This window comes from Muscardinus avellanarius (assembly GCF_963383645.1).
Source record: "Muscardinus avellanarius genome assembly, chromosome: 15".
Taxonomy (NCBI): Eukaryota; Metazoa; Chordata; class Mammalia; order Rodentia; family Gliridae; genus Muscardinus; species Muscardinus avellanarius.
Window position 1 is genome coordinate 64,051,826 of NC_137801.1, and position 16,024 is coordinate 64,067,849.

Below are 16,024 nucleotides of genomic sequence, written 5' to 3' on the forward strand. Positions count from 1 at the left end.
GTTCGTGAAATATGCAGACAGTTGGAAAGCAGGGTGGATGATTTGATAGATGGAAGGCTGGATGAATAAATGGCAATGCACTGACAATGTAGCCACCTGGAGAAGACATGGAACGTCATCCATGAGACATTTTTCTCTGTATGGAACTATAGCATTAAGAATGGAACCCTTAGCCCACAGTCCTGCTCTGACTAACTGAGCTACTGCTACTCTGTCCAGACAGTTCATGGCACTAAATCAGCTTTGCTTGGGACCATTCACGAAGTGATTATGGCCATGATACCAATGCAACTCAAAAAGGCAAGCCTTCTAGAAAGTGGGTGGCTAGAAATTTTCACTGATCTGTTCTTTTTTTTTTTCCCTTCAGATTATCAAGGAGGTCCCTCCACCCCCTGTTGAAGAGAGCGAGGTAAGTGCCAGAGCAGGGCACAGCTGGGTGGGTAGGGTGGCAGAGTGGGGCTTAGAGCTGGCCGGGCCCCACAGAGTGTGAAGCAGCAGGAAGGGAAGCCTCTGGCTCCTTCCTAGCCAGGGACCAAGAGAAACTGAGCAAACTGTCTGCCAACGGCCAAATGGCTCCTTCCCACAAAAATAAAATTGGAGATGCAAATGTAAATATTTTTATCTCTGCAATTATTTGCAACTATGAGGGTCGAATTTTCCTCTAAACCATCTTAGCGTTCTTTTCTTGCAGCAGCTTTTTGCTTTATGTGCATGGATCAGGGAAAATTTGCCGCGTTCTCCAAACAATCATTGGTTCTAGAAACAGCCTGAGGTTGAAGTGTTCCATTTTTCTTTAATTTAAAACAGTATTACCTAAAGATTTGCCAGACGATAATGAAAATATGCTGGAGGAGGATATGCTAATATCCTGGGCTTGCTCTTAAATCCTCTTCATCTCAAGGAAAAAAAAACCCAAATCTACTCTACCACTAAATTGTGCAGTAAGCAGGTCTGATGCAGGTGTGGCCTGGGATAGAATACAGTGGAGATGTTAGAAGCTAATCATGAGGAAAAGCAACGTTGGGCAGGACTGCATAACAGTGCTTTCTAATCTGGGATAGCTGGACTCCCTAGAATCAACACCCACCAATTTAGAAGCCAGAATACAGACCCAAGAACTCAGTGGGACCAAAAAATATATTGACAAGATTTCAAGTTCACACTTCAGTCCCTAACTTCTGTCACTGTGTACAAACCAAGCATCACCCCCCCACACACACACACACACCCCTTCTCCTCTCCCAGTGCATTTTTCAAGCTTCCTACATAAATAAAGGAAGATGATTAAATTTAAAATTCCATATGTCTCTTTTGTCCTGAACCATATTCCTGTAAGCCACGAGGTTTAATAGCTGCCATCAATCAAAGCACATCTTGTTGGAATGCTAACCCTCTGCCCAGAAATCAAGGAAGGAAATTGCATCACTGTGCAAAGAGGGAGAAAATAAACCCTCTTTACATCCACGAAAGCCTTTCTTCAATTCTTCCAGAGAAGGCACCATGGCTAGCTCCAGAATTCCATCTTGGCTTTGTGTCTTGTAGAAAAACAGAACAAGAAACTCCCTTGACAGGACTGCTCTGTCAGCCCAGGTGAAAATGACCCCTCCCTCTGTTAAGTTCAAGTAAAACTTGCTGCTCTTCTGCTTTGGTGCTATGCATTTGTCTATAGAAAGCAACGTAGCAGCCACCGTGGCCATGGTACACTGAGGAATTCAGGTACAAGGCTGTGGGGTCTGATCTACCCCAGATCCAGCATATAGCGCAGGGCTCCATACACAGCACAAGCTCAACGGATATTTGGAGGATGTAGTAGTCCACCTAATGACACAATTTTGGAGCTAAAAAGAAAGAACAACTAAAAGCAATGGCAGAAGAGACATCGTGGGGGTTCCATCTGATAATTTTAGAGAAATTATGCTTTCAACTGAAGAAGGAGAACTGGCTCTCTGAAACAGAATGAGAGCCTTGAGACACATGATCTGAAGGCTGAGGTTTAACGGCGCTCTGGGCTGGCCAGAGCAGGCCGCAGGCTGTGCTGAGCACCTTTAGCACGTGTGTTGGCCCCAAGAGCTCCTTGGCCTTTGAGTGAGACAGCCCTAATCTCCTTCCTAATGTGTTATGGCAGGAAAAAAAAAGAAAGGAAGAACTCCCAAAGAAACAAGTCCCACAACTTAGCCCATGCAGCGTACTTTATACAGTGCTCTGATTGTCGTGATCTGAATCTGGACCATCTTCTCATCTCCAGATCCTGGGTTCAGTTCCCACCATGGTGTAAGCAGGGCTTATGTGCGTCTAGTGCCATACAACATTGAGATTCCTTCCATCGAGCGAGGTTTAGTTCTGCCGCCCAGAGCCTCCCGGACTTGGCAGCTTCCATGGTCTTATTTCCTTGCTTCAGGTCATCACCCTCCCAAAACTTACTCCTTCAAAAACGCAGACCATGTTGTTGACAGTGGCGTTCTCTTTATTTTTCTAAAGATAGAACACTGTTCTGGCAAGCAGTGGGGACTCAACTGTAGTTGCCTGAGTGAGTGAATGAAGGAATGGACAAATAATGGCCCTTGTTTGGAGTCATTTAGGGTTTATCATGTGGGTGTAAGGTGTATTACAATTCTGTAAAATTTTAAATTATTTTTTAAAGCTGATTTTGAAATTAGTTCCTCTATAATCCCAATACTTGGGAAGCTGAGATGGGAAGATTACAGGTTTGAGGCCAGCTTCAGCATCTTAGTGGGACTCTCAGTAACCTAGCAAGATTCTGTTTCAAAATAAAAATAAATAGCCGGGCGTGGTGGCACACGCTTGTAATCCCTATGCTTGGGAGGCTGAGACAGGAGGATTGTGCAGGTTCAAAGCCAGCCTCAGTTGGCTTAAGAGACCCTGTTTCCAAATAAAATATTTTTAAAAATAGGTCTGGGAGTATAGCCCAGAGGTAGAATGTCCCTGGGTTCCATCCCCAGTACCAAATAAATAAATAAATAAATAAATAAATAAATAACAAATAACTCTGGAGATATAGCTTAGTAGTAGAGCACTCCTGTGTTTAATCCCCAGTACCAGCAAAGAAGGGGGAAAAAGAAAGAAAAGTGAAGAAAGCCTAATTACTTAGGCTAGCTTCTGTTTCTATTATGCTTTTCTATTGGGACCCGCAGTGAATTCGAGGCTGAGAGTCCCCTTGTTCAAAGTGGTCATCTGGCTTTTCTAGCAAGTGGAAAGCAGAGAAGCAAGGTGGTAAAGAATGAGCTGAGGACCACCAGATGCACAACTCCAGGGGGCGTTACTCCCATTGAGTCTGTGGAGTTGACCATGCACAGTATCCACAGAGTGATACTGTGAGGAAGCCCCAGCATCTGAGGCTTCTACCTACTGGTCTCCTCGATTGCTTTTGTTGAGTAAGGAGGGCTCAATACAAGGAGTTGTGAGAGCTCAGGGGAAACTGAAATCTCTGAGAAATCAAATCCTTCACAAAATGAGTTCTGTTTGGATGACATCTTAAAGGATGAGTAGAAGAAGTGGGGGAAGGGCTTACCAGGCATCTGGAACCCTAAAAACTCCTAGCACAGTTGGGAAAGATGGAAAAGTTCAATGTCTGAGAACAGCACAGGACTCGTCCAATTATTGGCTAACCCGCTGTGTACACCAGATGGTATTCTGCAGCCCATTTTTCCTGAGCAGGGCTGACCTAAAGGCACACCCACATGTGCCTGAGGACAAGCAGGGCAGAATGGGCCACATCATCTAAGGAACATGCTGCCACTTGTGTTACCCCAATATCAGCCAACTGGTTGAGACCACCACATCCTTTAAAATGTAGACATAATTTTCCTGATGGGAAACCAGCATCCCTCCCTGACCTCTGCGGTTCCTCCAGGCACCGCTGACTTGTGTAGATAACACCTGGCAAGCCCAACTCTTGCGCTCCCCAGGGCACCGCTGGCAAAGGCTATCTTCACAGGGACTTTGACTTAAGTATGAGTCTGGGTGACACCACAGGGCAGCCAATAACTTCTGACCGTGGATCAGACAGCCTGACAGCCTCTTGTTTCCATCCCTGTCATTCCCACTGTGGACGGGTCCTCCCCGCCATCCCCTAGGGTGCACCCTGGCAGAAGATCACTCCTTTCTGCTTGTCCTCTCCCCAAACCCTGATTTCCACTACTTGTTCATGGGAAGTTATTTGTCTTAGCCAATACCCATAGAAGACATCAAAGATTGTTTCATATATATATATATATATATATATATATATATAGAGAGAGAGAGAGAGAGAGAGAGAGAGAGAGAGAGAGAGAGAGACATCTGAGGGTTTCTATACAGATGGTTCCCACACCCTCTCCCTGTTACATCCTTGAAGGGAAATATGGGGGCGGGGGAACTTCCCAAGAGCCTTTACTTTAGTTAGATATAGAAATTCACTCCCAAATATTGCTGATTGTCATAGTGGACTTGCTAGGGTCTGTGGTTTTACTCCATCAGTTTTGAGCCAAATGAAAAGATACATCAAAGATCCTCTCTTCCTGAGGATTGCAAAACCCTCTGGTCTCCAAAATATGTAAACAGAGCCATGCTTGCTGCAGAGGAAACTCTGACTCCCCGGTTGGTCAGCCCCTGCACCCTCGTGTTGACTTTAGTTGTTTAATTTTGGCAGGCAAGCTGCAGGTCAAGAGACTGAAGGATGGGCTTGGTGGGTCTGGAGCCTTGTGAAGCAGATGTTTTTACCTCTAGGCATTTCCTTCTGTGATACACCCAGCCCTCCTTCCCTAGGGCCTCACTCACTGGGGAGTGGAGAGACCAGGGCAGGGACTGCTGTGGTGTGCCAGGAAGCCTGGGAGGGGGTTGGGGAAATGACTTTATGCATCTTCTTATACCCAAACATTCAAGAAGTTTGCAAATGAGAGCAATGCAATTGGAAATCGTTCTTGAAGTTCAGATAAAGTATGGGGCAGAAAGAGGGTTATCACAGGTTGGAGGCCAGCCTGTGGGGTAACTTAGAGAACTCTGTTTCAAAATAAAAAAAAAATCAAAAAGGCTGGTGGTGTGGCTCAGAGCTAGATTGCCCTGGGTTTAATCCCTGGATAAAGTATGAGGCAGAGAGAGGGCTAACACCAGACGGGGCATCAGGAAACCAGACAAGAATTTCACATGCTCTAGATCTGATGTCCACTTCTGCACAATGAAAAGGACCCATTAAATGGTCTCTAATGTTTTAATTTCTATAATTTAAAAACTTAGGGGACCCGGGAGACCAGTTCAGTCTCCTACTGAAGAAAGCAGCTTTATTCTTGCAGTTTCTTACATTCTTGTGTTCAGTTTCAGGAGATAGAATTTCCTTTATCTCTTTTGGAAAACTGCCCCAAATCAGGATGCCCAGGCTTTGTGGAGCCATATTGTTGTTTATCTATGTGCACTGATACTTAGCAGTGAACTGTACATACACCTCTAGTGGTCATGTGTAACCATATACGTAAGACACATCAGTAGCCAGGTGGGGTGACACACACCTGCTATCCTAGTAGGTGGAAGATGGAGACAGGAAGAGAGACTCTGTTTCAAAATAAAAAATTTAAAAGGCTGGGGGTGTAGCTCAGAGGTAGAATGCCCTGGGCTCAATCCCTGATGCCACAAAAATATATCTTTTTGAAAAAGACACATAAGCTTCCTGCTTTGACATCATAAGGTAAAAGAAAACTTCTGAAGTTATATCATACAATAAAATACTCCAAACTAGTATATTGTTTGGGTGTTGGGTTTTACTCTGTCCTGTTTTGTGGTCATAAATGTCAGCAATTAGGCCAGGCATGGTGGTACGTGCCTGTAATCCCAGTGCTTGGGAGGCTGAGACAGGAGGACTGCAGGCTTGAAGCCAGCCTCAGCAACTTAGTGAGACCCTTACAACTTAGTGAGAGCCTGTTTCAAAAGAACTAAAATAAAATAGCCGGGCATGGTGGCGCACGCTTGTAATCCCCGCGCTTGGGAGGCAGAGACAGGAGGAACGCACTGGTTCCGAGCCAGCCTCGGTGGCTTAAGAGACCCTGCTTCCAAATAAAAGAATATAAAATAGGTCTGGAAGTGTAGCCCGGAGGTAGAAGGGCTTCCAGGAACCCCAGTACCACCAAATAAAATAAAATAGGGCTGAAAGTGTAGCTCAGAGGTAGAAGGTCCCCAGGCTCAGTCCTCAGTACAAAAAACATTACACTTAGCAGACATAAGGCCTGAGAAGTAGAAAATTAGCATTTATCTGATGCCATCGTTTAACTAGAAAAGCAGAGCACAAAGGACAAAACCCAGAATCTGCCACGAGGCTGCCTGAGTTCAAGTCCGGCCCTGCCACATACCAGCAGGGTGAACTGAGTCACCGCTCCCAGTCTCTAAAACGGGAATAACACTGCCTTCCTCCTCCCTGGCTGGTTGTGACAGTGAATGGTTAATCCATCTAAGCATGTGAACAGGGATTGGCACATAAGTGGTAAAGGCCGTGTGAGTTCAGTGATGTGATTATCATGAACATGGCGCCTGTTTACGGAGCACCTCGTGTGTACTTAGAATACAGGGGTTACAGAATCTACTCTGCCTCCAAGGGTCACTGTGCCCTGGTGAAGACAAACAGATCTTTTGTAAAGAGAGACCCAAGTGTCAGCTACAGGCGTGTTATAAATTTCCTAGTCTGCTGTGATCACTCTGTCCTTTCAGATACATTAACACCAGGAGTCTTAATGTTCTAATGAGTTCTTACTCTGTTTGTCATCTCTAGCCTTGACTTCCCTTCTATTGACTGCTTTCCCTTGCTTGTACCTTGACTCCTGTGTGGAAAGCCCTAAGCCACACGGTGGTCTATACAAGTGGGCTTTAAGCTTTCTGAGCAGTGTGGGCCCCGAAAGCTCATTCCTCTGCTTTATAGAACTCTTTTCCAGCTTCCTTTCTCTACCCAGGAGAAAAATTATGCCACTTCCTTATAGTCCATCCATGGCTATAAATGGTGAAATTTTTCTCTCCAAGACAGGAATCATTACAACGCCAAGATGAAGAGCAGTTTTGTTAATTATCATTCCCTTTGCCTCTAAGCTACAAGCCCCTCTTGTTTCCTCCCTTCATCTTAAAAAATATAAAGACTAATTTCCTGTCACTAAACTAAGCCGCAGACACTGAGTTAACTGCCTTCTTATATCACCTTATTTAATTGAGTTCTAAGTACAACATCATTCATGGACACCTCCTCAGACTACGTAATGCTATTCTAAAAGCAGAGATAATGGAAGGTCTCCCCTTATAATTTTTCAGATGTATAATGGTGCGAAGGTGACAGACGTCAAGTAGAAACTGGACTTCAGATTTTGAATTTCAGATTTTTCCTGGGCTAGCCACATGTAATACACACTTTCTCACAGCATGTCCCATACCTAGGAGAAAGCTCATCGGGGCTTGGGTCCAGGGTGGTGCAGTTCCAGGTGGAGGAGGAGGTGGGATCATTTAGAAGTAGGGTCAACAGAACTTGAAATTGGGATTAGGTATAGGAGTGGTGACCGGGGAAAGGAAGGATTCAGGAGTGATGCCCAGGCTGGGCGTGGTGGTGCACACCTGTAATTCCAGTATTCGGGAGACTGAGACAGGAAGATCACAGGTTTAGCATCAGCAACTTAATGGGACATCAGTAACCTAGCAATACTCTCTTTTAAAATAAAAAATAAAATTGGGCTGGGGGTGTAGCTTATAGGTAGCATGCCCCTGGGTTCAATTCCTAGTGCCAAAAAAAAAAAAAAAAAAAAAAAAGTAGGTGGCGGGAAGATTGCAGAAGAGTGGGTTTAGTAGGGAGATCAGAACTTCTCTTTGCTGTGATGTCCTTATGGTGTTTTCTAGCTCTCAGGAGAAGATGCGAATATCAAATCACAAGTTGGAGTTCGAAAGAGTCAGGACTGAAGATATAAATTCACAAATCATTTGCACAGATGGAATTAGATCTGAGAACCCCTGTGTCTTAGTCTGTTTTCTGTAGCTGGAGCCGAATATCTCTGACTGAGTGGTTTATTAAGAAAAGAAATTCATAGTTCTGAGAACTCCAAGGCCAAGAGACCCACATCTGGCAAGGGCCTTCTTGCAGCGCCATCCTATGGCAGAAGGTGGAAGTGCAGGAGAGCATTTACTTTGAAAGGCAGTCATAGACCAAAAGGGGCTCAACTCAATTTCATAACAAAGCCATTCTTTATGATAAAGAACGGCTCTGGAGATAACAACATTAATCCAACCTCATCACCTCTTGTTGGTCCCACCTCCCACACTGTTGCATTGGGGATTGTGCTTCCCACCAGGAACTTTGGTGTGTATATGGTGTGTGGGGAAGGGGGGAGATGGAGAGGAGGGCAGTTCCCAGGATGATGCTACAGTCTTACCAGGCAGTACTGCTTTTGTTCCCACTGTACAAATAAGGAAAATATGTTTGAAGAGGTTTCAAGACTTGCCCAAGGTCCCAGTAAGCAGTAGCCCTGGGATTTCACCCAGGCAGTCTGAATCTGATCCCATCCACTTTGTTATAGTGGGCACATACGCACAACGGCGGTGCTCTCTCCTTCATGTGTCATGTCCTCTCTGCAGGAAGAAGATGATGATGGTCTGCCTAAGAAAAAGTGGCCTACGGTGGACGCCTCTTACTATGGTGGGCGAGGCGTTGGAGGCATTAAGAGGATGGAGGTGAGGGGATAGCTTGGCGTATGTTTATCCTCATGCTAGCTGCTCAGTGTTGGAGACCCTGAGCAGACGGTCACACTCATGCTCAACTCCAACGGAGATGTGGACATGAGGCAGAAAGATGGAGAGCTGAAAGGTGCAGCCTTTTAACCATGTACCCCCATATTTTGCCCACTGTGAGTCAGAGCAGGTCACTCATCTGCTCAAACCCCCCATTGTTTTTTTTTTGGGGGGGGGAACTGGAAATTGTACCCAGAGGCATTCTCTCTCCAAACTACATCCTAACACCTTTTCTTTGTTGTTGTTGTTATTGTTGTTGTTGTTGTTGTTGTTGTTGTTGTTTTGAAATGGGGTCTCACTAGATTGCTGAGAATCTCACTACATTGCCAACGCTGTCCTCAAACCTTCAATCTTCCTGTCTCAGCCTCCAAGTACTGGGATTACAGGCACGCACCACCATGCCCAGCTTAATGGCTTCTTTTCTCACTGTTATACAGTCCAAAGTTCTCACATAGACCCGCAAGGCATTGACACAGTCCATCCCACAGCCTGGACATTTCCTCCCCTAAATGTCCACGCACATGGCTGGCTCTCTGTCTCCCCCTCCACATGCTTCCTTTCCCTTTTTTGGGTGTCAGCTGCACTGCACATCACACAGGTGCTCGTCATCCTTATTCTCCAGGGGCAACCTATTTTATTTTGTCACTTTGCTTTATGACATTTTATTTATCTTAGGTTCGCTGGGGAGAAAAGGGCTCCACAGAAGAAGGTGCTAAGTTGGAAAAAGCAAAGAATGCGAGAGTCAAGATGCCAGAGCAGGAGTACGAATTCCCTGAACCTCGAAATCTCAACAACAATATGCGCCGGCCCTCTTCCCCCCGGAAGTGGTACTCTCCCATCAAGGTATGGCCTGCAGGACCCACGTCCTGCCTATGAGCAAATCTCCATTGTTTTCTGCCATTTCTCTCCCTGCCACCTTCCTCTCAACCCCAGCAGCTTCAGATCTCAAAACCCCCTGTGGTATTGGGGAAGTTTGGGCTTCAGGAAGCAGCTAAAGCTTCCAGAGGCCTCTTTTCTATTCGCCTGGGGTACAAATGGCTTTGGATCCATGTGGTTAGAACAGTACCCTTCTCTCTCTTCAGCCTTGCCCTTAAGCATGCGTTCTGTGCCAATTGTCAGAGAGCCCTAGAAAATTTTACTTGAAAGGAATCTAGTCTCCCTGATTTCATACAGGAGAAAACTGAGATAGAAAAGTCCTTGCTCTGCTAAAATCTAGAACCCAGGGCCCCAACTCAGGGCTATAGCCTTGGCTTCCATGCTGCAAACAGACAGGGCCCATCCCAGAGCCTCGGGTAAAAGGCAAAGAGGGTATGAGTGCCCAGCCCCAGCACCACCCCATACACACACACACACACACACACACACACACACACGCTCAGAGCCTTCCCAGCCCCAGTGGCAACAAAAATATTTACCACTTGCTAGTTATTTGCTCATTTTAGATCAGCCCTTCTCTCACAAAATCAAAAGAAATATTGCTTCAAACAGTGGCATGAGACTTCATTGGTAGTCTTTTCTCAGCCAAGTTAGCTGAGGCTCATATGAATTGCAATGCATTTCCATTTGGGTCTGCCATGTTTAAAGCAGCAGCGAGGTTCTTCTTTAAAGATAAGCCACCCCCACCCCGCCCCCGGAGCAAGGGATTTGACTCCGGGAAGATGTGGATGAAGCGCAGCTCGTTTGAGGAACAGCTGTTTGCTCCTGATTCTTTCCTGATGAGGAACGTGCAGTGGCGTGCAGACAGGAAGGAGCCAAGTCGATTCTCAGAGATGGAGAGAGGGGATTTTCTGTTATGGCGTGGTCAGGAATCTGTACCTCGTGACTAAAACACAGTATCTTTGGTTGTGGTTTCTATTTTCATTTCTCTAATCTTGGATGCTGAGAAAACATGAATTCTGTTTGAAGAATTCTTCAATCCCTAGTACCACAAATAAATTCAATTTCTTCTTGAAAGCATATCATTCCTTTATTAACTAGTGGTTTAGGACTGGATATTATGAAAGAAATAAGGATACGGACAAATACATGGGGAAATCTCAGAACATCCCCCAATGCCTGCTTGGAATTAATTCAATAAGCTTTGTCATGCACCTACTATGTGCTGGGTGCTGAATATGCAGAGGTTCTCAACCCTGGTTGAGTGTTAGAATCACCTGAAAATGCTCTCAAAATACATATTCCCAGGCCTCGTGGCTCAGTGTCTCACAAAAGCCCTCTGATGGCACGCTGGCCCTCACAACTGGCCCATGTGGTCTCAAGTGAGATTCCTTTTATGCCCCCCCCACTGCCTTTCTTGTTCGATTTCACATCTAAACTCCCTGAGGGAGGCTTCTGTGTTGCCCGTGACCACTTCCTCCACAGTCTTGGCTCTTGAGCTTCCTCCTCAGTCATTGTATTCAATCACTGGTTCTCAAAGTGTGGTCCCTGGACCAGTGGCGTTAGCATCACCCAGGAGCTTGATGAAAATGTATATTTGGGGACTTCCAGAAGATCCTCGAAATCAGAAACTCCAGAGGTGGGGCCCAGCCACCTGGGTTTCAGTAATCCCAGTGAAGAAGTTGCTACCAAGATTTCAGCCAGCATTCTATAACAGTTTCTCAAAAGACAGGAACTATGGTGCCTGGGTTATTTAAAATAGGCAAAGAGGCCTTGACCAGACCTCGGTGATTAGTCGAAGTCTCAGCAAGGAGACCCTCGGTAGATCTCACACTGGGATCACTGTTATCACCACTGCAACTGCTGGATTAATGTTAAGTGGTTGGGAATCTGAGTGTCTTGGAGTCTACAAATGGGAAAAGTCCATGATGCCAGTGGACGTGCTGAGCACCTCAGTAGAACTCCCTTGTGAAGAGCAAAACGCATGAATGTTGCTCCTGCACAGTAGAGCCAGCACTTACTCACTCTTTCTGCCAGGAAGGAGATGTGTGAATAGCCGTTGGTGTGATTACGCATGTTTATGAACATTCTCTCCATCAAATTCCACCCCCTGTGGGCACCAATTAATTATGCTTTGAAGCACCAATAAACAGCACTGTACCTGGCACAGAGAGGGAACCCGCCATCCCTTGTGCAAGAGCCGAGGCGTGGGGTGTAACTATGAAGCCGCTCCCACAGCTCCCTGCCGGTCCAGCTACAAACTCACATGGGTACCCTCTGTCTGGAAGGTGACAGCCTTCTTGCCGTCCTTGAGGAAAAGCAAAAAAGCGGGCATCTGTGTTTACACTGAGTGCACGAGGAAGGACAGGAACGAGAAGAATAGAAGCACAGGAAAGGATTCAAAAGTAATGTGTACTCTGGACTTTAGCCTCATACAATTTACCAAGGCGCATGCTCTGTGATGAGCCCTGTTCCAGCTGCAGTGCCACAAACATTTACTAAGACTTGGAACAAACAGCCGCATGTGATCATCATAAGCTCTGCTGCCCCCTTTTGAGCCCTGTCATGGTGTTCATCCATAAACAGACCCATGTTGAAACAGAAGACATACACCAAAGGATCAGGCTAATAGAGAGTGGACAGAGTTAAGGGGCCCCACAGAGGTAGGGACTAGCACTGGGAGAACTGCTACACCCCAGGCCTGCAGGGCAAGGGGGAAATGGTGGCCCTGGAGCCCAGTGAGAGCCACAGCCCTAGAGAAGAGTGCCAGGGGGCGGGCATCAGCAACCTAAAAGGATGGATCTTTACATGTTCTAATGATTGTGTTTTAAATGGCTATATAAGCACTTAGGTAATATCTTCAATTTTGCCTCTTGACCTGCAAAGCCCATCATCTTTACTACAGCCCTTTCCAGACAATGTTCTCAGACCCCTACTTTGTAGGAAGGCGGCCGCTGCTAGGGCCAGGGAGGGAGCAAAGGAACAAGTCCCCCAACCGGTCCACATCTTGCTCTGACTCCTTCTGGTGCCACCTATTGGCCAGAGGGAAGCCTCCATGGGGTAGAAGCCAGCTTCCAAGACACAGAGAGATGCAGACTTAATGGATGGGCAAAGGTAGCTCCTGGAGAACGACCCGCCCATGCTGTGCCCACCTTCCAGGCCCACCATAACAGGGAGAGCACCTTCACCTAGCACACAGCGGCAGGAGGACCTGGGGAGACGCCCAGCTTCCAGGGAAAGTGGCCAGAACCCTATGCATATGTAAGTGGCTTGCCCTGCACTGTTTCCTTCCTGCAGTCCCTGAAATAGAGCTGAGAAACAGGTGCGCGCCCCCAATAACCCAGCCCGGTGGGAACGTAGTGCCCCCCACCCCGGCTCTTCTCAACCCGCTGTTCCCCACTCTAAGGCACTGACCACACCAACCACACTTTACCCGTCCAAATTCCAGGCCCATGATCAGGAAATTGTCCCTAATATTGAGCCTGCATTTTCCTTTGCTCAGTTTTTACCCCCTGGATTTACAACACCCCCTGCTTCTCATTAAATTGGGACTGGCCGTTTCAGACAAGTTAAGTCATGCCCCTATATATGGCCACCGGCTAGATTAAAACCAGAATGACTGCAGGTTTGTTGGAAGGCTTGCAGCCTTCAGAGAAAACCATTTTTCTCCTGCTCCAGTAGCCCCACTATGGGACTAGAAGTGACAGATATGATCACCGAAGGACAAAAGCCAGACCCATGCTCCCCAGGCAGGCCAGCTGTTCCCTGCAAGAGAGTCAGACAGCAGGGCTGCGGGAGGGATCTTCTGCCTATTTCCTGCTAGGCCCACCTGTTGTCCTTGGCCTGAAACACCTTGACCTTGTAGCCAAGCAGTATTCAGTCATGACACTATTCTAGTTGAAGCTGTATGTAGCCAAGCAAGACAGACGGAGCCTGTTAGGTATGCTGTTGAGGTTACATAGATTTCTTCTGTTTCTGGCTACTTTTCAGAATGGTTCTGAATTTTTTTTTTCAAGAAAGATCAAAAGAAAAAAAAAAAGCCCAAATGATTATCCTGTGTGTATATGAGTAGGGAAAGCTTCCAGCTTTATCCATTAACTTAAACTTATTCAATGCATTTATTAATTTCATTTGAAGGGAAGTACGAGTCACACTATCTAAGTATAAAAATTTAGGTATCAGTTGAGAGAGGCCCTGCAAATTGAACTCCGAATTCTTCTCTGTCTTTGACTAGCTTCCAGCTAGCAAAGGCGGACAAACCAGAAGAGAAGACATAGCTGTTGCCTAGCAAAAAATAAATAAATAAAAAGAGGAAACCCAGCCACAGACACCCAAGTACCCGAGGGCTTTGAATGGTGGTCACACAAACATTCTCAGCCCAGACCTATTGGAAAGGAAGAAGCAGAAGCTAGCGTTTACACAGAACTTCTGTGTGTGTGTGTGTGTGTGTGTGTGTGTGTGTGTGTGTGTACTAAGGCTAAGTAAGATACAGTTTGAGAGCCTGGAACTGGTAAATTTCTCATTTTATAGTCAAACTGCATCAGCTTCCTATGAAAGGAAAGCTATTTTTAAATATCAGCTAATACACTCTGGCAAAGGGTTCTGAGGTTTGTGGAGAAATCTTTGTTTTCACTTTTCAGAAGCAGTGAGACATTTTGTCTGAGGGAATAAGAACCAGGGTCTTTTTTTTTGGGGGGGGGTGTACTGAGGATTAAACCCGGGGGTATTCTACCTCTGAGCTATGCCCACAGCCTTTTTTATTTTTTATTTTGAAATAGAACCTCACTAAGTTGTTAAGGCTAGCCTCAAACCTGCAATTTGCCTGTCTCAGCCTCCCAAGTACTGGGATTACAGGCGTGTGCCACCATACCCAGCTAGGACCAGTGTCTTAAACACACCCTGTGGAGAGGCTAGTGCAGGCTGGACACTCCACACCGGTGAAGCGCCATTCACCCGGAAGGCATCTCCCAGGCTAAAGGGGCAGCTGGAGACCCATAGGAAGAATCCGCTGAGGCACCTCTGACCTCAATGGAATATTATGAATTAGCTACTGTCTTTAAATGACAAGAGTTTAGCTGGGAATGGTGGTGCATGCTTGTAATCCCAGTACTTTCTTTTTTTTTTTCCGGGTATGGGGATGGAACCCAGGAACATTCGAACTCCGAGGTACACCCCCTGCCCTATTTTTTTTTTTTATTCTTTATTTTGAAACAGGGTCTCACTAAGTTGCCGAGGGCTCACTAAATAGCTGAGGCTATCCACGAACTGCAATCCTCCAGTCTCAGCCTCCCAAATGCTGGGATTACAAGCGTGAGCCACCACGCCTGGCTTAATCCCAGTACTGGGGAGGCCAAGACAGGAATATCGCAGGTTTGTGGCCAGCCTCAGCCACCTAGTGAGGTACAAGTTACACCTCAGTGAGACCCTATTTCAAAATAAAGAATAAAAATAGCCGGGCATGGTGGCGCACACATGTAATCCCAGAATTTGGGAGGCTGAGACCGGAGGATCGCAGTTCGTGGACAGCCTCAGCTACTTAGTGAGGCCCTCTGCAACTCAGTGAGACCCGTTTTCAAAATAAAGAATACAAAATAGGGCAGGGAGTGTAGCTCGGAGGTCAAATGCCCTTGGGTTCCATCCCCAGACCCGATAAATAAACAAATAAATAAATAAATAAATAAATAGAATAAAAAATTGGGCAGGGAGTGTAGCTCGGAGGCCAAATGCCTCTGGGTTCCATTCCCGGACCCACCAAAAAAAAAAAAAAAAAAAAAAGAATAAAGAATAAAAATAGGACTGGGTGTATATCTTAGAGGTAGGATACCCCTGGGTTCAATCCCTGGTACTGCAAAATAAATAAATAAATGAATAAATAAATAAACAAACATAAATAAATAAATAAACATAAATAAATAAATAAATAAATAAATAATATGACAGATTTCTTTCTTCACTCAAAAAATCAAGGCTCCAAGAGCCTTTGTCGGGCCTTTTTTTTTTTTTTTTCTGTACTGGGGATGGAACCCAGGGCCATTATACCTCCAAGTTACACCTCCAGCCCTGTTTTTTATTCTTTATTTTGAAACAGGGTCTCACTGAAGTTGTAAAGGGCCTCACTAAGTAGCTGAGGTTGTCCTCGAACCGCGATCCTCTGGTTTCAGCCTCCAGAATGCTGGGATTACAAGCGTGTGCCACCACGCCTGGCTACTTCTTTTTGACCTTAGAGTTGCTTGTTTTTATGGTACTGGGCATTGAACCCAGGGGCATTCTCCCTCTGAGCTATATCCCCAGCCCTGTTTTCTCTTTCTTTCTTTCTTTCTTTCTTTCTTTCTTTCTTTCTTTCTTTCTTTCTTTCTTTCTTTCTGTTAGTTTTGAAACAGGGTTTTACTGAGTTGCTGAGGCCTGACCA

At 45.8% G+C, this 16,024-nt stretch overlaps 1 protein-coding gene across 1 annotated transcript in view; it reads left to right on the forward strand.

Moving 5' to 3' along the window:
- Positions 1-16,024, forward strand: part of ANTXR1 (ANTXR cell adhesion molecule 1) — a gene marked incomplete at both ends in the record, with an annotated part of 238,604 nt that overhangs the window by 164,610 nt on the left and 57,970 nt on the right. The window contains 3 exons of the mRNA XM_080711616.1: positions 368-409; positions 8,587-8,682; positions 9,415-9,582. Coding sequence (XP_080567742.1) covers positions 368-409; positions 8,587-8,682; positions 9,415-9,582 — 306 coding nt within the window. The remainder of the gene's footprint in view (positions 1-367; positions 410-8,586; positions 8,683-9,414; positions 9,583-16,024) is intronic.